A 21836-nucleotide genomic window follows, 5' to 3' on the forward strand; every position below is an offset into this window, starting at 1 on the left:
GCTGAGAATGGGGCTATACAATTCCTTAATTCTTCAAATACAGGATTTTATTTTAGCTTCTGGTATGTTCTAGCTTTACAAATTGGAGAGGGAGCATTATGTACCAGCTCTTCTACTAGTCCTAGACCTCCCTGCCCACCTGCAAGAGAGGGGAAGGAGCAACCCATCAGTGTCTGTTCACAGCCTTCCTGAGTTGTCCTAACGGTGTTGGTAACCTGTGCATGAACAGTCTTTCTTTCCTGTAGAGCTGTGCAGCCCAGAGCTGTTCAAGTCAAGTGAGTTCTTGGGTAGTATTTCAATTTTCATGAGGTCAAGCTAGCTTTTGAGCTTGTCCAAGCTAATCAGACTTGCTGAAGACAGCAGGTTTTGCTGTTTTTAAGGAAACTCTGATCCTCTTGTACAATCTGCGTTTCTTGGGTTTACTGTGATTCCGCTGTTGTAAAATGCAATGCTTTGTAGGCCCAAACAAAGATGAAGTTAAGTGGCTGTGGGTTGTCTTTTCTTTCTTTTTAGCCTGTAAAGTTGGGAAAGACTGATAAATGAGCACCTTTCAAGAAAAGTTAAATAAAATTTGTTCATGTTTTCTGTTTTGTGGGAGCTTCAAGCTTCCTTCTAGATGAAAGGGGAAAGATTAGCAATGGAAAGAGAGGGACTGCCCATCGTGGAGTGTTTTTCAGGTTTAGTGGAGGCCAGGAAGGTTTTTAGTGCTGCTGCTCTTTTAGTCACCTGCTAAGACTGCAGAGTACCTTACGTATGCCTTTCCTACATCAGCTGGGTCCAACACAACCCATTGTCAAAACCAAAATGGACAGAAGGGAGCAATGCATTTTTGAGAAATGTTTTTATCATGGATATTTGGCATGCAGGGTTTCATTAGGGTATTAAAATGAATGCCAGCAACATGTGTTTCCTGATGTGGGCCTGCAGGGAGCTATGCAAATAGCTGAAGGAAACAGGTCTGAGCTAGACGTGACTGTGTTCACCCATGCTTGGGCTTCTTTTAGTCATCTTGCTATTGTTCTATACATAGAGACATTTTAGATGCCCTAATAGCTCTAAGATCATCTGAGGGAAATACTTGTGGACGCTGGCTACAAAATGTCGGAGCTTTTTCTTCTGCCTCTTACTTATTAACGGCATTTCTTTGTATTCTGCATTGTCCTCATTTTAAACTGTTAAAAATAACCTAAAGTTTGCTAGGTGGGCTATGGGACGGCTCGTGGGGCTCAGAATCTCAGCGCTGTTGATCCTAAGTTACCTAGGTTGTCAGTGCCAAAAGATTGGTTTAACTTCTGATGACAGATGTTTTTCCCTTGAGGAGTTGTGTGGTTTTTGGTGTCATCTCCTCCCCGCACTCCCTCCTCCCTGCCCTGTTGTGCTTTCTATATTGCAACGTGGTATTATTACTTCACCAGATCACCTATGCTTTGAAGCCATTGGGTTTTTTTCCCCCCATTTATATTTCTTCGTATGCACACTGACTCTGGTTTCTGTGGAGCCCCTGTCATTGATTTCAGTAGGAGAAATTTGCTCCATTTCTTGGATGAGAAGTAAGTTTTGGTGAGCGTTGCAGTAGTACTGCCCCATGGATAGACTGACCTGGCGAAAGATCAGTGACTCTGATGCAGAATGCACAGGGTCTTGGGGAGTGAGGGTTATAAATAGGAATGGTATTTCTGACTGTGTGTGAAATAATTCTGAGGTCATATTTTCACAGCCTAATATTAAGCTGATAACTTACAAGGCTAGTCTCACTTGTCTGTCCAGACAGTCAGTTGAGAGACTGAAAGGCTCCTCCAGAGCAAAGTTTAGCTCCTGCTCTGGAGTCTCTTGCTCTGCCTGTTGAATATATAAAAAGCATAATAACACCAGTTTCCTAACTCTGAGGCAGTGTGGTTTTTTTGTGCTTTTTTCTTTCATCTATACAGTTGGTTTAAGTATGGGAGTTCTGTTGCAAAGCATTGTAAATGTAAAAATGTAATTTAATCTTTGAGAGGAATTTTGAGAGTAAAGACAGCACAGAAATAAAGGAGCACTTTTTGCAGGGCTATGGGTCTAAAACATCTGCAGCTGGTATCAGATACTGTTGCCAGGAAAAATAAGCAAATCTTTTTAGAAGTCTAGGGTGGACCACAGTCTTCCCCCACCCCTTTTCCTTGCTGTAGCACAGCCTGACTTAGAAGCTGCCTGGTGCTAAGGCAGGCATTGGGCAACTTTGATTATGTAGCAGGGGAAAGTTGTGGTGGGGGGATGTGTTTTTCATCAAGTGATAGATACCCTAGTGCAAGTGGGACCCAGGATGACTTGGCTATGGATCGTTTACCCATAGGTTTTATTGACCGTTGTACATTCATGGGTTTGCAATTTAAAAACTACAGTAGAGCTAAACTAACTTTAGCTTTACCAACACATGAGAGAAGGAAGCTTCAGTTTTGGAATTGATTTGCTTCTTTAATTTGTAGTGGGCCCTTTTCTTGCAGAAGCTAATTCATGCATACTAGATACATGACTGTGAAGCTGTGACTTACCAGCATGATTTATTGCAGTGTGTTGCTCAGCGTGTCACTTCCTTATGGTTCTGCTGTGTATTTTTATTGTATGTTTACTCTTTACAACTGTGCGTGGGTCTGCGTGATGGCCCTTGGGTCACACACACCCTGTGTTATTTCTCCACGCTTCAAACTGTCACAGACTGGCCACACAATGGATGTGTGTTGTACATCCCCGTGGTATCTGGGGGTCACTTCTGCCTCCACGTCAGCTACTCTGCTGTGCTGTTTATTTGTTAGGATACCAACCGGCGCACAAACAAGTGTACTGTCATAGCTGAGATAGCGGTGGAGGGAACTACTGGACAGCAGTGAAAGGCAGAGGGGAAGGAAGGGGTGGCCAAGAGTGAGAAGTGCTTGTCAGTACTCTGCTAAGAGACATGTCTGTGTGACCGGCACCTGGGGTTTGCTGACTATTTTCAGTACTACCAAATAAGGCCTCCCAAATTTCCTTGTATTGTAGTACATGCACATGAATAAATTAGGGCCCAACGAGGTTATGGTATTTAAGCTTGTACAGCAAGTAGGTGGCAAAGTGTAAAACTCCAGGAAGCTGATCCATAATGGATATTTCATTCTTTATCAGATGCAAAGTGCTTTAAGGACAATTATTAAGGGAAAGTTTGTGGCGACTAGAGTTTGTTTAGTCACTGGAAAATACGTGGGTTTCTGCATACTCTTCCATGAATCCTTGTGTTAAGTGATGATTCACAGCCAGGAGAATTTATGCTTCGAGAAATCTGTGGTGCCTTCCTTGAATGTGCAAGTGTGTGTTTCTCTGTAATACAAGCATGCATGTTTCAAGGAAGATTCTGTTGAGGACATAAGATGATTTCTCTTTTTTTGATTACCTAGGAATTTTTTTTTTTTAATGTGAAGAGGTGACCTGCTTTTGTAAAATGATTTAAACCATATTTTAAACCCTTAATCTTTGGAAAAGAAAGATCACCTATCTTTTTTGATGTTCTTGATTTATTGCAAAATACTCAAGAAAAAAAATATAGTGACCATTTAGTTGTGCAAGCACACAACAAGAAGTAGGTTTAAAGCATTGGAGGGCCATGTTTAGGAAAAGGTCATATAATATATCAGCTGTTAAAATGCTGTTAAAATAGGTAAGGTTGAAAGAGAAAAGGGAATAGATATGTTAGTATTTATTCTGAAAACTTTCTGTTTCTCAGAGGATGAAATAGCTGTGTTCGGGAATGGCAGAAATGCAGACCTCTTGTCAACGTAATTGCAAAATTATGAAGCGGAGAAATAAAGCCTACTTAAATTGAGGCTTTTGATGTTAATGATATACCTCAGAATAACACAGAGTAACCATCTCTTTTTTTCTTCAGTCCAGACCTTTATTAATGCAGTAGGACTATCTTACACCTTTTTTCATTTTTAATAGAAAGGTATGACCAACAATAACATTTTATTTTAGGATTAACATGGACTGGTAATTTCACATCATCTCTCTTCTCCTATTTTTTCTGTAATGTTTTTTCAGAGTTTGTAGAACAAAATGGCTGTGGCCCACTTTTTAAGTACATTTGACAGCTGAAATTCATTTAGTGTTACTGATCTTTCATCTAACCTATGAAAAAGAATTGTCAAAGATTATTAAATTCTCTTGAGATTTTCTTCCTGCTGAAAAGAGGAGATTTTACAGAATTTGTCCTCTAGAATATGTTTTTTTTAAAAAAACATAAAACCAAGTTGAATTTTCATGTTTCACATGTGTATTAAGAAAGGGAGTGAATGGAAACAGAACTAACTTAGTAAATTCATGTTATATGTAGAATTAGAACCTATGGGAGCTGCTCTGTTTTTTCTCGATATGCAAGATTGCACCATGTTTGTGTTTTTGGATTGTGTTACATTGCCAAGCAGAAATCACTAGTTTCTGCAGAATGTTGCACCTGGATATTTAATAATCAAAGCTCATTGGAGAAGTGGTGCATGTATAATATAGTCATGTAGATAACAGGACCAGATCAGGCCGTATACAATTTACAGGGCGAGGTGAAATGCAGGGATGTATAATTTAATGTAATGGCAATCTTACATATGTTGCCACAAGTGGTGCTGTTCTTGCTAACAAGTTTTTTTTTTTTTTTAATCTTCATTGTTGTTTTTTGTGAATTTTATCCTGCAGCATTTTTTCCCTGAAATTAAATTTTGCTAATTTTGCTTTTAAAATCTCTGCTAAAATGACCTGCCAAAGAGAGCAAATTTTGGTTCCCTGCATCCTTTTGGCTGTCAGATACATTGGGAAACTTAAAAAAACTCACACCTAAGAGACTATTTATGCAAGTGGCTTACATTCTTAAACATAGATGAGGTATTTTTATTTTTTCCCGTAGGTTAAACAGCTAAGTAATTTAATTAGAAGAATTGTTAATGCCAACGTGAACTTCCTCTGTGGTGGAAAACTTACTTCTTTCCCTTTGGAGAAGATGGTATAAACATTTACAGCATCTATACCTTTCTGGGAGAAGTGATGAGTATCCATATATTCTGCTGAGGAGTGTGAAATGAATGGTTCTTTTGGCTTGAATATTAGACTTGACCTTGCTAGTTTCTAGTAGTGACTTTTTTTGTTACTGCTATCAGAATTTCTTTCTGCCTGAATTTCCTTACTGCTTCAGACTTAATAAATACACTTAACTCGCACTGAAAACCCCAAGTCCATATTCTATCATTTTCTTTCTGTTTTGTATTCTAAATACTGTTAAAAACCAGTATGTCATTGCAAAAGTGAATCCATTTCTTGCTCTTTGTGGATTATCTTTTCAAAGGAACATTAAAATTCATCTTTCTTCTGTTTTGAAATGGCTACGTTTCAGTTGTTACCCAGGGGATCTTTGTTAAGTCTTCAGCTGAGTATTTAGAGCTTGGTTTCTGTGGTCAAATGAAAAAATGAACATGTGTAGCCTTTAGCTGTTTTCAAATCATTTCTTCCCTTTAGCAGCTCAGTTCTGCAATGTTTAATGCTAACTTACAACGACCAGACTTCCTGTCATGGCCAGCCAGCAAAACGGGGATGGAATGAACTTCACAAAGCTGAGCACCCCAATGTGATTGATCAAAGTGAGTGGGAGATGTAGGTACTCCAGTACACTTTCCCCAAAGTGAAACTTTTACATGGCAACATTTTTGTTTTGTTCTGTTGCATGGAGTAGAATGTAAACTTTAATGGGCACGTATGTAAATTTTACCCTATTCTTTACTTATTTTGTGAAGGTGCCTTTTAATTTTTAATATGAAACCAATAGCCACTTGAGATGCATGACCCCTTGAATTCAGAGCTTAAACTGGGAACGGCTGTAATACGTTGTCGCTCTGCTGAGCGGTCCAGTGAGAAGTTATTAATTTAATGGTAATTTTTTTTACTGTACATGACAGCTCTGTGTGACCTGATTACTTAAAAACCTGTGGGTTTAAAAGGTGCACTTCTCTAAAGCTTATGTCAGTCACACAGCTAAATCCCCAGAGGACCCCTTGGAAAGGAAGTCATGTGTGCTTTCTCAAGATGCACCACACTGTTTCTCATGTTCCATCCTCGTAACTGTGTTTTCAGATAATTTTGTGGCTTACCTGTAACGACTTCCTTGGGCCACTGAATATCTCACTAAATTTCACTGTTTGTATAAGCTGAATTACTTTCTGTGCCACGTCTTACTGTCATGCTGCAGGAGATTTCTGCTTTCATGTAACTTTGTCCTTCTCTGAGAGAAGCCTCACCTTGTTCCCTTTAGAGTTGCAAAAGACCTGTGTTTCATTGCTGCTCTGAATAAAACAGGCTGTTAGGACACACCTTGTATAGTTAATCTTTAATTCTGCAAAAGTGAGAACAAAGCCTTTGTCCTCACTAACCACCGTGAAGTACATTTGCAAAAGGATACTAAAGGTTTTCTTCATTCACTGGATGCTCATTTGCACATAGCTGGTGTTGCCGGGGGCAGTTTCTGCCTTTCCGCAATGAAACCTTCTTTGGAATACTTTGTAGTGCAAATTATTGAAAAAAATGTGGATTCTGAAAACTGGTTCTTAAGTGCAGAATGTTGCTATGTATATATATGTACACATGAAAATGCAAATATATTTATATAGAGAATGCCCACCCTGTGTCTTGGCCCGCAGCACTTAGGTCATCAGAGTCCCTTACTTTCTGCTCTGAAACATTGCCAGTAGTTACCCTTTAGCCTTCTTGAGACTTATTGAAAATGCCTGCTGAAGTAAATAATGCTCATGGCCTGATTTCTGACTCTGTAAGTCTCCTTTGAATCTCTCTGTAGGCTTTTTCTTCTCCTCCATTAAGTACGTAACTCGGAGCTCTGATCCAAGCATCATCTGTGGCCACAGACAGTGAAAGACTCCTGGGGATTTTGGACTTTGGATCAGGAGCCTTATCTTACAAGACTCTGTAGTCCATAATGCAAGTCTCAGCTGAACTTTTACACCGTTTATCAAGACTTTTCTGTCAAGGATACCTTGCTAGGTTGACAGCCTCTAAGGTTTTCTGACTTACCCCATTTATATACAATCTGCCTGACTTTCCAGTCTGAAATTACCTGACTTGACCAAAGCTGATCTATGCAAACGTGCCTTCCTACAGTGAACTTATGTGGGCACTTCCAGCTAACATAAGGTGTTCTGCTGTTGGCATTGGCTGGTTTTAAGAAGCATCCGTTCCCTAACCCAATTGTCTGTTTGGGTGCTGAACGGTTGCGCTCCCAACCAGAGGTGGGTGTTGCGTGAGCATGGGGGCAGAGGCAGAACTTCTCCCTTTGAATAGCAGTGCTGGTTTGTTCTCTTCCTCTGGAATGAGGAGCAACGCTGGTTTTGTGTACAACAATGTAATGTTTTTTGCAGTTCTCCTGTTCACGTTGTTCTCTACCTGTGCTTACCATATGTCTTGTCTTCTGCTCAGCTTGCACAGCACCTGCTGTAGTAGAATCCAAGTTCTGTTTTACCGTCTGCCTCTAAGTGTAACTGAAGGAAAGGTAACAGCAATTCATACTTTTAAGTGTGTGACTAAAGGTGATCACTACTGCCAGGTTATTTGAATGGAGATCAGTGGAGATGTCAAGGATCAGAAGTTTGTTGTTAAGTTTATGGCCGTAAAGAGCTCTAGCAGGTGCTCTGGAAGGCACTGAGCAATTAATCTGTGCAGTCTTTGGAAAGTAGATATGTAGTAGTGTAATGATCCATTGAATTAACTGATTTGTGGAAAAACACACAACAGCAGGAGCTGAAGTTCAGCAGCTTCAGCCTCTGACCTGCCACGAATACTACACGTCCAGATCAGAGCCTGAAATAGGATGGTAATTGAAGGTGCCTTGGAGTCCGGTCTCGTTAAAGAGCCACTTGAAGGAGTTGTCAGAATCAATAGGTGACTGATGAGGCTGCCAAGGAGATCCTTTTAACCCGTGGAAATAACCACATAAAAGAATGGATGAAATGTAAACTAGTATTGCAAGGTTTTTAGAGTGACACTAGGCTTCTAAACTGTTTGGTTGGGATCGAATTCATTGGCAGTGTCCTCCTTGTCGTGCTGGGTGTGAGTCAACTTCTCTACAGGGCATGCTTTGATTTATGTTTCCTTGGGAAATGCATTAATCTTCTTGCACTATTGTGTGGAAATCGCACCTGCAGGCATATTGGATTTGATCTGACACTGCAAGCTGCATATGTCCAGGTCTGTGCTTTTTTCAGGTGTATCAGGCTGCAGGAATATTTGTCTGTGAAGCCAGGTCAAGATACGGCTCTGCAATTTGCATGTGGGATTGAGAAGGAGGAAAGCTCTGGTACTTCAAGGCAGTAAGAAGATAGAGTGTTCGGGGCGCTGTGCTTGTAGTTCTGGCATAGGCATGAAGTTACATTTTAATTGTTCGGTTACAGATTGTGCTATAAAAAGTTCACAGTAACTGTGTAACAGCAAGTGGGTACAGTTGATTTACTAATCTGAATCTGAAACATGTTGTAGTTTTTCCTGGCCTGTTCCTTTCTCGGTTCAGTTGGGATCGGCCGTTCTGGACTCAGTGAGCATCGTGTGGAGAGTGCCGGACGACTCCAGACTATCCGGGGAGACAGCAGAGCTTAGTGCGAGTCCAAAATTTGTGCTTGCTGCACATGGTTCTCTTTTCCCCCCTCTGATTTTCTGCCTTGGCTTTTCTTTCAATAATATAGAATAATACATCCTAAACGACACTATAAAATGTCATTAAAATATATGCAGGTAGTTTCTATTCATTTTCCGAAACTATAACATGTATTATACCTTTATTTCTATAAAAATCTAAAGAATGTTTAATAAAACTTGTGTTTTGTACATCTGTTTCATATATTATTTAAGTAAACGTAATGATATCTTGCCAGAATTTTGTAGGACATATATAATATGTTGCCTGAAAAGTACGTGAATGTAAAATTCTGAATTTGAGGTTTTTTTATATAAATATTTTCTCTCTATCCCCCCCTCCCCGCCCAAATTTTGTTCTTTTGCTGAACCATCCTTCTGCTTACTGAATGTTTAGCAATGAGGATAGCAATGTCTTTTTCAAAGACCAGTCGGAGAAACAATAATATGGTTACCAGTGTGAAACCTGTGCATACAAAAATCCTTGTGCCTATATGTGTATACACATATGTTCACGCAGGAGAATGGGATGGTAGGGTTGTAATGCAAGGAAAAGAACTGCAGTGAGTATATGTAACTAAGGGGAGACATTGAGTAAGTTTGTGTGTTTGTTTCAGAGGTCAGTATGAGGTAAGAGCCACTTGAAATGACAACAGCAATGCAGGTTGTGAAATCTATTTTATCGCTGCTTATAGTTTATACTTTGAGGGGGTCTTTGCGGTGTGGTTTTCATATGTGTGGATTTATAGGAGTCTGGAAATGAAAGGTGTGCCTCACTTTGAAGTTAAAACTGTGTTTTTCAGCAGGGATTTGTTGGGTGAAGGGAAAGCAGAAGAGGTGACTGGGGTTGCTCTTGCCCATGATTATAATGGTCCAGCATGGTGTGCAGTCCCATGCCATTTATTGCAGCCAGGTAACCTCCTTCCCTCTCTATTTGGGTACTTTCTACCTCTGCATCCTGATTCTTCTCTGCTGATATTAACGTGAATTGGTGGACTTAGATCAGCTTTTTCAGATGGTGGCATTTTGGGATGGATATTCTGATATACCGCTAGGGATCTAAGTAGACTCTGGATGGTAGGGCGATCAGAGTCATCAGTGAGAGCTTTTGGTTGGTGGTCATTTATGGTCATGTCATGAACATTTTTTAGTAGTTTGCATGTAAATTTAGGGGCCTTGGCCAATCAGATATCCAATTCTTAGGAGATGTTTTCTTGGTTTGAGAGGGTGGCTGAGACACAGAGGTTGAGATATTAAAAGCTCTATCTTGCAGATAATTATACTTGAAAAAATTAGCTGAAGAAGATGCTTGTGTCCTATGATTAGTTCAGGTTAACCTTTGAGGTCCCATTTTCCCAAGGTAAGTTGTTTAATGACTGGGAGAAAGGAGTGTCTGGTGGAAAGTTTGGCCTGGGATACTTTGCAGAGAATAAGAAATTCCAAGATGAATTAATGTTTCATTATCAGGATTTTATTGATGAACTTTCTTGCTTGTCTCTCCCTCCTCTCCATGTTGGCATCATAGAAACCCAGTGTTACACAGGCCGAAGCTTTAAACAGTGTTCAGCTCCCCCTCTGTTGGCAGCAGAGTTGGTTTTTCGTTATGTTATTAACTGTCTTCCCTTACTGATGAGGTACTCATTTAAAACAGGGTTTTTGTATTGCGGCATTCTTAAATGCATGGACAGAAACCCTCAGCTATTTTCCCTGGATCTTTCTAGGTCTGATAAACACGTTTCAAGAGCAGCCATGAAATGTTTTTCTTCCCTCTTCATCTTGTAGCTCATAAGTCAAGACTGTCCAGAAATGGGAAGAGCTGTTTATTTGTCTGGTCCACAGGCAGAACAAAACCACTTCCTCAGTTTTCTAATAAGTATCTTATCTTGAGAGCGCACATATTTCTATTTCAGTGCTGTCTCACTACTGTTATGCAGGCCACGTAGCAAGGGTTTGCTAAAAAGGGAGCTGACTTGAGAAAATGTGTGCTTGTGCAGCGTTCCCATTCTGCTATGCTCTAACATGTATCTGTGTTCTGTAGAAAGCAGCAAGTTGAAAGTGATATAACAGGTTATGTTAAATGACAGACACTTTTTGGAGCTGACCAGGAAAAAACTCACAAACATTTTAATTATTAGGCTGGATTTTCTCTTTATATTCCTTCTTTAAATATTTTTCTCACAAGTGCCAGTGACTGTACTTAGCTGTCTCGCTGACAAGGTTAGCTGACTGTCTAAGATCTGATGCATAATTTTTAGGTGGGTAAGTTAGAAGTTGTATCTTTTCTTTTTTGTCTCTGAACAGTTATCATGGCAATTGGAAATTTGCTTAGAGTAAATGCCATCTGTGAAATCGTGTCATCTGTAATCCAAAGAGGCTATGCGTATACACTTTGTCCATGGATAATCAGTGATAGTGAAATGATAAAAATATGACAAGTTATTTTTCTTCTTCTTTTGGTCCTTCTATACTGTTGTCTGTTAGTCAGTAATATATTTAGTTGTGGATTTGTGGATTGCAAGCTGGTGCAATTTGCGCTTCTTGCCAAATAAAGATCTGTAGGTTTATATATATATGCATGCTTTGAGTTGTTCATCTTACTGTTTCAGGCTCTGCTGGAAAGTAAGTGCAGTTGTACTGATTGAATGTTGTTTCCTTTCAGTGGATCTGATGGAAATAAAAGAAATTCGCCCAGGAAAGAATTCAAAGGATTTTGAGCGTTGCAAAGCAAAGCAAAGAGAAGAACACTGCTTTACTGTTTTTTATGGTACCCAGTTTGTCCTCAACACCTTAAGCTTAGCAGGTACTTTTTTCTTCTTTGTTTCTGCTTTAAACCTACCGATTGAACAAATCAAATATATTGATGGAACAGTAATGCAAAGAATACCGTGGTTTTGACTTCTGCAGTTCAGGAGTGCACCAGATGTTTAAAATCTGGAGATAGACCTTTTACTCGGCCCTTTATGTCTGTGAACTGCTGCATTTGTAATGTTTTGCTTTCAGATAGTGTATCATGTGAGTGTAGTTTCCGATTTGCTCAATCGTTTCTAGCAAGGTAGACTTTTGCTGGTTAAATATCTCTAGTAAGGTTTTCAACACTGAGGAGCAGAGGTGGCATTGTCCTCTTTAAAGTCAGCAAAGGATTTGCTCTTGTCTTCAGTGTGGCCAGAATATTGCCCTGGCATTTTTAGTCTGGCCAGAACGATTCTGGCAACAATAGTCATAAAGAGTTAGACTACAGTTGTATCACAGAAACTTTCCTATCACCTATGAGCAATTGCAGACTAATTTGGAAAAATGAAGTTCTAGTTTGGGTTACGTGTGTGCGTGTCACCTGATAATACTAAACCTCCTCTAAAGAAGTACTGGGAGACCATAAATAAAACTGGAAGGTCATAAATTGAAAATAAAGAGGTACATGTGAAACCGAGCGAGGTTGTATCCTGTATCTGTGGAAAGGGTTGGGGCACTTCTTATTTCAGGTGAGATTATCCACGGTCGCAAAACCAAAGATTTTGAAATCAAAAGGGATATAATTTTTTACAGTGCAGACTGAATACAGTTTCTAACTAGTGGATTTTACAAAGAGATTTCTCTTCTAAAAAGTTTGTGATGGATCCTTGGTTTAGAATCATACAGGCGATTTATTTGGAGTGGTAGTTCTCTCTGTCCTGTGCAGGAACACACTTGTCCACTTAAATCATTAAATACATTGCAAAATCTTAATGGGAGAAAAGAGGAGTGCTTTGTAAGCATTTTAATGCTAACAGTAGCTTTTTTTAAAATGGAATTAATTGCTTATAGATTGCAGTACTAGAAGACAGGTTTTTTGCAGTCTGATGCACTGGAAATTACAGACTGCTTGTGACTAATCCATTGTTACAGGCTTTTAACTTTTTAAATAAGTTTTACCATTGTTGGCTGAAGTCTGTGAAACTTTTGAGTAAGCGGCTGTGCTTAAGTGTAGCTGTGCCAGGTACTTCAGCTTTATTTCCTCTAACAAGCCCCCGTCCCTCCTCCATGGCAGTTCTCAAAACCAGGCCTCTGCCAATACTTTGAAAACACTTGGTACCATGAGATATGTTGCTGTAATGCTGAACTGCAGAACAACATGATATAACTTTCAATTAAGGGGGAAATCCTTTTCCTTGTTCAAATGCTTTATCGTGGTTTCTTAAAACAATATAAAATAATTATTACTTAAAGGGAATGGTAGCTGTCATAAAGGGCAGAATTGTCTTCGGAGAAGAATTGGTTTGGCAGTGGTAGTGGGTGTTCTTTCTGAAATTGTAACTAATTGAAAAACATTTCCATGGGTAGCTGAGGCTGGGCTCTAGCTTCATCCTTGGGGGATAAAGCATTGTTTGAAAGTATGTTTAAATAAAATAGAATCTTCATCTTTTAAGAAGCTGTTTTGCTTTGAAGGCAGTTAAAACAATTTGCACAGATTATAGCTCCTGTGTGAGAATAACTTTTCAGAACTGGTTTAATTGAAGAATGCCTTAATGAAATTTCAGAACCAGCATGCTAAAGCAAATGGACTTTGCCCAACTGAAGGCTGTAATGATAGCATCTCATCCAAGGCCCAAAAAATTGGTTTCAGCTTAACCGGTATTCCCTAGGGAAGGCTATACCCAGCGTGCAGTTAATCATCTTGCTTCTGTTGGGTGGAAGCATTACCAAATGCTGTCACGTGAAATGATGTGGAGGACTCTTCTGGTTTGGGAAATGGAAAGGCAAACTACATTTAAACCAAAACAAGACAGTGATAAACCAATTTGGGAGGACAATGTACCTGGCTTCCAGTGTTAAGCCACATAAGGAATTTTAGACCTTTTTTTAACTTAACTTGTATTAAAATGTGTTCTAGATAAGCCACACCAGTTTTGTACGTTGCTCCCTTCCTGTTCCTCTTGCCTAAGTCTAGTCTGGAACAATCTGTGTTTAGAGGCATGGTTAGGACAGACAGGAGGTGGTTATGTCCATCAAAATCCAGTACTTTACAATTTTCTTGTAGGTTGCTTGGAATATAATGAACTAGCTTTATGCTATAATACACTGAGTTCTTTTGTCTGTGCAATTCCGACTGCTCTAGATCTAGGGCTTTTGCCACTTTGGACACAGAAGATAAGAAAATTAATTTTGATTGTGTTACTACAAGAGCTCAGCAGTAGTTTCATAGTTTTTCTGCTGAGATACTGAAACTTGCCTACCCTGATAAACAGGCTTCTAAAAGGAGGTATTTTTTGACAGAGCTTCCAGAATTAACCCTCCCACCCCCCAAATTTATGCTGTTTTTTATTAGTTTTGTTATTAGCAACATGAAGCTTTGCAATGAGATTTAGCAAAGGGAAAGGTTAATCAGCAGCTTTGTATACTAGGGTTTATCTAAACATCACAAGTTATGTCTTAGTTTTGTGTTGATTTTGTTCTGATATTTCTCATAGCACATTTTTTTTTTTCAGCTGACTCTAAAGATGATGCTGATAAATGGTTGTGTGGCTTGAATATCTTGTATCAAGAGGTCATGAGTGCTCCCACACCTGCGATCACAGAGAGGTATGTGGATGTATTTTCACTTTGTGAGACTTGGCGTTTCTTTGGAATTGAAAGTGGAAAATCTGAAAGAAATTTTTAAGGTGCAACAAGTGGTGCCTGCCAGTTACCTTAACAACAACTACTCTCCAGTTAGTGTATGATACAGAAAGCTCATATTGAAATTCTCCATGTCTATTTTGCTATATACATGTTCTGGAATTGTGCTCTGCTGCATCCACTAAAGTGGACTTGCAATTTACCTTGTTCTGTATACCAAAACCAAACCAAACCAAAAATCTCGTAATGAGATCACAAGAACATCTGGTGTAAATGTGCGTTGACTTCTTGGAAAATGCAAATGTCTTATGCAATCACAGTAGGCTTGCTCTAGTAGATGTCCATGTGTCCTCTGTCCCAATAATTCTGAGGTGCGCTTTTGCGGTTTCTCCTTTTCATTGGACCCATTGCGTTGTATGGCAATGTGATCAGCTGACTCAGAGAGCCAGGCTGAAATGGAACATTTTAAGGTTTACTTTTTAGCAGCCAGCCATATGATGGTGAAACTGTACCCTTAGTGCTTCTGAGGATGTTGCACGCGAAAGTACTCATCCTCAGAATGCCAGTTTTGTTGACAAGCTTTTAACGCTGTCTCCCTACCTGATTACTTTTCATCACTGCTGACATTTTTATTTGTGGTCACTGTTGTTACCTATTGTGAGGATATACCCTGTCCTCGCTTGCTACCTGACCAAATTGTGGCTTTGACATTGATGTTGTCCTTACCTACGTGCCGTTCCAGTAGGGAAGAAAGTATTATCTATTCTTATCTATTGTACGGTATTGCAGCAAGCTGCTACACAAAGTGCTGCTGGGTTCCAGGCTATGTTTTGTGCAGCAGAGTAATTCCTGTAGAGGCTGCGGATAAGCTTAATAATGACATGCTGTGTTCATCCTTCAGATCAAAATCGTGTGTGTGTATTTACTATTAATAGTGCTAATAGCATTTTGCTGCGCACCTGAAACTGACATGCACTCTAATGAGGATTTTCTTTAAAATTCTCTAAACCCCTCTTCCTCCCCCCTAATTTTTAATTCTTATGCATCTAACAGATCTTTGAGCCAGCAGCCTCAGCTGGCTTAAATGGACTTCATGGAGTTACTCTAGTTTAGACTAGCTGAAGTTTTGGCTCGTTTTATCCACTTATATTTTTACAGCTTCTGGTTGCTCATTCTTTTCTGTCCTGCCTGCCCCTCCCCTTCCTGCATTGTTTATGGGACTTTAAGATGCAGTATTAAGCAGCAGAAAAGTATATATTTAGAAATACGGTTATAAAACTGGCTGAATCCTTGGATGCTGCACTGGAAATATTTTTGCTTATTGATGACTCTCAAATATTCCTATTGAATTTCATCTATGGATTTTGATATTTCATTGGCTGTGTTTTCTTTATAATTCTTAGATTAAACCTTTTTTTTTCTTTTTTTCCCTCTTTTCCACAAGCTGGCTGAGAAAGCAGATCTATTCTGTTGATCAAACTAGAAGAAATAGGTAAGAACCTCTCTCTTTGTTCAGTTTGTTTTTAGTGAACTTTTGTTGCAGATTCTAACATGAAATGAAAAGAAAAAAACACTTCTTCATCCAAGATGTGAAATATGAGACCCCTGAAAATGGCATTTGCTCTTGCTTTAACAACTTGAGTTTTGCCTTTTGTTCATAGCACTCATTCATATTCATGTATGTGGTACAATGAGGAAGCAAGTATGAAAAATACGTAGTTTTACTTTTAGCCTAGAATTACCCTGCCAGAATGAGGAAAGGGAGTTGTCTCTCCCAGTTTTACTGTAGAGATTCAGCTCAGCTGTGCAGGTATGTTAGGTTGCTTGCTTTATAGAGGTCTTTGCCCTTTTATAGCCAAGTTGGAGCCCAGCAGCTTGGACTGTATAACCCACTGTGAGTTTTCCTGTGCAGCTATGCCACCAGTTCTTCCTTCATTACTGAAGTGCGTTTGCATTGGAGTAATTACACTCTAATGTAGACAGACCAGAACCAGCTTTTAAAAGCTTGTTTGGGCATTAGTGAAAATGAAGCTGCATAAGCAGAGTTCAACATGGGCTGCTAAAGATCCAGGGCAGATGTTTAAGTGATTAACCTTCCCTCGTTTCAGTCCTGATGGGGCCTGAACATGGCTAGTATGTGTGGTATCTAGTTTAAAACTAGTCACGGCAGCTCCGTCAGATATTTCCAGAGATAGGATTGTCCCAGCAATAACATGAATTCTTTCCTGCAGGGGTCAGAGCTGTGAGGAGAACAGAACAGAATATTAAGAGGAAGAGGAGATAACAGAGATACCTGAGGATATTAGGGGAGGGGAGGAGGAAGACTACTGGTATGACAGAGTAGTACCGTGTGAGAGAGTTACTTTAACAGTGGGAAGCAGAAGCTACTCTTGAGGGTAGAAATAGAAGGAAGCCAAGTTAGTGGTTTGGAGTAAGGGCAAAATCTTTCTTTTTTTTTTTTTTTGTGAGCAATTGGCCTCGGTCCATAGATTTGTCTCTTTGCCACATATTCGAATAGACCAAAGCCATAGAATTACCTCTGACGTGGTGCTTCTCACGTGAAAGAAGTCCCACGGGTTGTAGCTCCCGGTGTGCTGTGTAGCTTTATATATTTGAGTTTCAGTAGTTCATTTCAGGTCCGTGTGTGACATGGGTTTGTAGTTTTTGCACAACAAAGGAGACTTTTTTTTTAAAAAAAAAAAATGAATTCAGTTGCATACCTCTCCTGAGAGTTGCCAGAAATCACACGACACTGAGAAGAATGTTAACCCCTCCTCCCCTATGTCTATTACTTTACCATTATTTTGCTCTTTGTCTGGAACATGCATTTTATTCTCAGGTGTAATTCAGTGTAGAAAAGTACAAGCATTTCCTCTCATTTAGGCCTTTTCCTAAAAGCAAAATAAAGTGTGGTGTTTCATTGTGTGAATGAGACTGTTACTGCAGGAAATAACACCATTCTGCAGACAGCCTGTGGCATTGTGTAGCTGGCTTCAGTGTGAGCTGAGACGCCATTTCAAAACGGTGTTTCCTAAGCTGGCCAGAGTGGTGAAGGGGAAATTACCATCCTTTACTGGATATTGGCTTATACCTCCTGATGTATTTTGAAAAACTAGCCCTGCAATGGGGATATGTTGGCGGGGATCATGAAGCAAAAGTGAATGTTAGGATAGAGAAGCTGTGGCTGATGTATATGTCTGCTGAAGAGGTTTCATTTGTTGCTTTACAGTTGTTTTGTCACTACAAGGCAGTCTGGTTAGGATGAAGGGGACTTGCACTGTGGAGAGGGCAGTTTTTTTGTTCTCTTGATAGATGATTCATGCTTTTCGAAAAATTCAAGAAAGGAGTTTGGACTGAGTTTCATTATGTTTAGTGTTGCAGTTTCTGGGGAGGTTAATTGTAAAGGTTAGGCTTCCAGGCAAGTTCTGTTTCACAGGTTGAGTTTTTTCCAGCGGTAATGAAGTCCCAGCTCTTTGTTTTGGCTTGCACTTGTCTGGCCAGAGGAAATTGCTTGTGCGTGGTGTTTAGGGTACAAACGGAGTCCTCAATCTTGCTCCTAAAAGACATGTTTTTTTCCAGAGGTCTGGCGACAAGGCGGAAAGCCAGGAATTTCCTGAGTTCTAATCTGGCTTTGGCATGGACTTTGGCTAAGTTCCTTCTTGCTTTGCCTCTTTCCCTCTCTACACAATGGAGATGAGAATATCTCACAGGGTAGCTGCTTGTACGGACACTGTAGAATAGAAGTGTTACTTTCGTCTAGGTGCTAATTGTTTTTGTTGCTTTCAAGTGACTCTGTTCTGACCCGGTGTTTGCAGAAAGTTAATGGCTTATGAATTGCACTGTAGGTCAAGACAGAATACCTTAGCCTTGTTTTCTCGGGTACTGTTGGTATTGCGTTAATGTTCTGTGGGCATTGGCAGTAGGACCCATGGATGTTGTGCCTGCGTTCTCTGGACTCTTCCCCGCTTCCTTTTGCTGCCATGGATTCCCCTCATCTTCCACTCTAGGACCTGTCCTTGTGCCCTTCACATGTCCCACTGTAATGCTGTGACTTTCTCATTGAGACCTCACATCAGTGTCTACGCAGAGTACCCACACTTTGAGACTCTGTCCTAGAACATGCGACCTAATTTCTGTTCTTTGCTATCCAAAGACAAGTTGAATAGCAGGTGACTGAAATGGGGCTACAGGAGATGGCTGAGTTGGTGTACCAGCTTGGTGCTACGGAACGGATGAAGTCTTACTCTTTCCTTTTCCTCTACCATCTCTACATGCTGCTAATCAGGCACTCCAGGCCCTTTTCTTGTTCTGGCTATGACGCTGATCGGGGCATGAGGTGAGCTGGGTGACCTGATGAAGCCAGTGGAAAACTTGTTCTCTCTCTCTCTCGGCCACATAGTTTTCTGCTTACCTAGCAAGTTGAATCAGGTTAGCAGAAGGTTTGATGAGCATCACAGCTGGCCTATGGAAGCATTGGGACCATAGCAACAGGAAAATAGAGTGGGGCACAAGGAGAGGAGTTGGGGTTGCTTCTTGTAACAGCAGTAAGCTGTTAGATTGGCTCACCTGTACCTATGGCACATTTAAAGCATTTGGGCACCCAGCTCCTTTAGAAATTGCCCCTCTCTCTGTTCATACAGGATTATAGTAGCATTCTTCTACCTCCTATTTCCATTTTGATGACAAGTGTAGTAAATATTGTGAGCTGCTCTGAGCTTGCAGTGAAGGATGCTATGGCAGCAGCACCTAGGACACTGGAATAAAATCTGAGGTTGATGAGAAAACTGAAAGATGTGAAGGAAATTGAGGTTTTCGAAATAAGCTATTCACAGGTTTGTTTCTAATACAGTCTTCCTTCAACAAAAGAAGTTTGATGTATACATCATACATAATTTGATGTACGGCCAGAAAGCATGTGTGGACAGAAAGTGTTGCAGCGATTAATAGATTTAGCTTTGTATATAAGTATTGCTTAAATACTTGGTCTATGTAAGCACTGTGTTGCTTAAAATCTGAAATAAGTATGTTATTTGAAAGGTCTTGCTGTTATCTAGAAAACTTTGGTTTTTGAAGTGTTGCTGTATATCACTGGACATTCTGAAATTCTGTAAAAAGGCTCAGCAGGTCTGTGTAAATGGACGTGGAAGGTAATCCTCTCTGGGAAGACTTGGTTGTGAGAGGAGGATGAGGTCACGTTCAAATGTTGCAGAAGGGGAGAGTCTTGCTGCTGCAAATCAATTTTACCATCCAAGTGAATATCAGCTGGAGGAAAAGGTTGTAATGGTAATGAAAACTGGAGTTTTTTATTTTCTGTTTCTGCTCATCCGTTTGGTATATCCTTTGTATAATGTTTTCTGTGTCCATATTCCAGTTTCAGTGGGACTAGAACAATGGAAGAAAAGCTGCAGTTCATCTGAGCATGTGTAAACATCTACATTTGAGCTGATCATCTAGATCTGATTAATTGTTGATGGAGAGAAATGGGTGTCTCTGCAGCATGGTTCTTGTCATCCTAATACGGATGCCCAAATTAATTGAAATGCCTGTTTCTCCCCACTAACTAGAAAACATGTCTAGCTTGCTCACATCTAGGTGTTAACGTTTATGGAAGTTTACAGTTATGTGAGATGACCCCTACATAAAATGTTTCAACAGTCACATTTTTGTGTTAGAAAATATATTAGTAGCTGACTAGATACAGCAGAACTGTGGAATTTTTGCTACCTTTTTTTTTTTTCTTCTTTTTTTCCCAGTATCAGTCTTAGAGAGCTGAAAACTGTCCTTCCCCAAGTAAACTTCAAAGTGAGCAGCATGAAGTTCTTAAAGGATAAGTTTGCGGTAATTACCTGATAACTTACATCTGTTTGGTATTATCTGATAGGTGTTGTTATTTCTTTTCAGGATACTGCCTATATTTTTGCTTCTTACCACATTCAGTTAAATAAATTATATTGGTTAATTTCTCAGCTTGGCTTTACCTATATCTAAGCCTGTAAGAAATTATAGACATAAATGTTCCTTCTTTTCATTGTATGGTTGACCAAAGCCAGCACTGGGTTTTGAGCTTCGGTGCTGATACTGTGCAAGTGCATAGGAAGCTCCTTTATGTTTAAGATAAAATTCATATATAAGAAAAAGAATTTTTTTGCAATATGATCAAGTAATAACCTCTTCACTCCAAGTTGTGCTAATATTAATAACTTCTGAAGGTCGTTTCCATTCCTACAGGAATTTTAAATATCCCCACCTTTTCCTTTTCCTGCTTTCCAACTCTCCACCCTTAAAGCATACATTCTTGCTTCTGTTGCTCCAGCTAACAATGACTAAATGAGGCACTACTTCACTCTCAGTAACATAGTGGAAATGGAGTTAGGGTACAAAATGCAAGGCCAAAGATGTGGGCGAGGAGCACTATGTCACAAACCAAGGATCTGTTTACTTGTTTGTATTCTTAAAAAAATAAATAAATTAAAAAAATCCCAAGTGGTTAAAACAAATGAAGTTGGAGTAGAACAGAATGTGTGAGAGGGTGGCAGCTGGAGCAAGAGTAACTTCTTTGCTGTGCAAATGCAGTTCAGGGAATTCTAAATTCACTGCATGCTACTTTCTATTGTAGGAAATAGGCGCTCACAAGGAAGAACTTAGTTTTGAACAATTTCATTTGTTCTACAAGAAAATCATGTTTGAACAACAGAAGTCGGTAAGCTTTTTCCTAAGTAGTCTTCATACTGTTAAACTGCTTGATCAGAATAAAGAGTGAATGCTGATTATTTTTTTGTTTCTGTTCATTACTAATTTCCTTTTTTCCCCATTCTTGTAACAGAAAAAGGGTATGGTACTGTACTTGATGTGTAGATAACAGTCACCATCAGCAATTGGCTTAAGAAGATGAATAAGTCATTTATGTTGCTTCTTGTGTGTTGGTAGTAGAGATATGCACAGATATAATGGGGTTTCTAGGAAGAACTTTTCTTGTGAGTTTGTTCAGGATGTAGAATGTCTTTTTATTAGGCTTGGCTGATCTCTTTACTGATAGGAGCGAGGTTTTTCCACACTTGTATTAATCTTTTATCGCTAAGAACATTCTGTAAATCACGAGGATGTATCCTGAGCATCAAACAACAGCTATAGTTCTCATCGTCTCTCATGCTTGGTGGTGGTGAGTCCATTACAAGATGGGCATCAGACAGTCCTTGGGAATGCAGTGGAATTACATTTTAACTAATTTATATGGGCAACTGTCTGACTATTATATCCATATATTCATTGCATAGATTCATGCAGTTGGTGGAAACTGCAGACATTTAGTGACTCTGAAAGTTAGGAATCCTTTAAAACTGTGCGAAAACACATAATTTGAAATTACTTGCATAAACATCTTTGTTGACGACATGTGCTTCTTGTTGATTCAACTTGCAGTTGCTAAAATAGAAGCTTCGATAGTGAAAGTCAGTGCTGTTTCTTTTGGCAATAGAGCTTTCTTGTGCTGTTTAAAAGTGATGGTGAAATTATTGTGAAGTCATAAAGAATGTCCATTTACTGACAGCATTTAGTTTTGGCCA

General features: G+C 39.6%; 1 protein-coding gene across 1 annotated transcript in view; it reads left to right on the plus strand.

Moving 5' to 3' along the window:
- The window catches only part of PLCG2 (phospholipase C gamma 2), a 64693-nt gene that overhangs the window by 10188 nt on the left and 32669 nt on the right, over nt 1-21836 (plus strand). The window contains exons 3-7 of the mRNA XM_075161488.1: nt 11342-11482; nt 14145-14238; nt 15719-15766; nt 20028-20112; nt 20891-20974. Coding sequence (XP_075017589.1) covers nt 11342-11482; nt 14145-14238; nt 15719-15766; nt 20028-20112; nt 20891-20974 — 452 coding nt within the window. The remainder of the gene's footprint in view (nt 1-11341; nt 11483-14144; nt 14239-15718; nt 15767-20027; nt 20113-20890; nt 20975-21836) is intronic.

The sequence above is a fragment of the Calonectris borealis genome, chromosome 12 (assembly GCF_964195595.1).
Source record: "Calonectris borealis chromosome 12, bCalBor7.hap1.2, whole genome shotgun sequence".
Taxonomy (NCBI): Eukaryota; Metazoa; Chordata; class Aves; order Procellariiformes; family Procellariidae; genus Calonectris; species Calonectris borealis.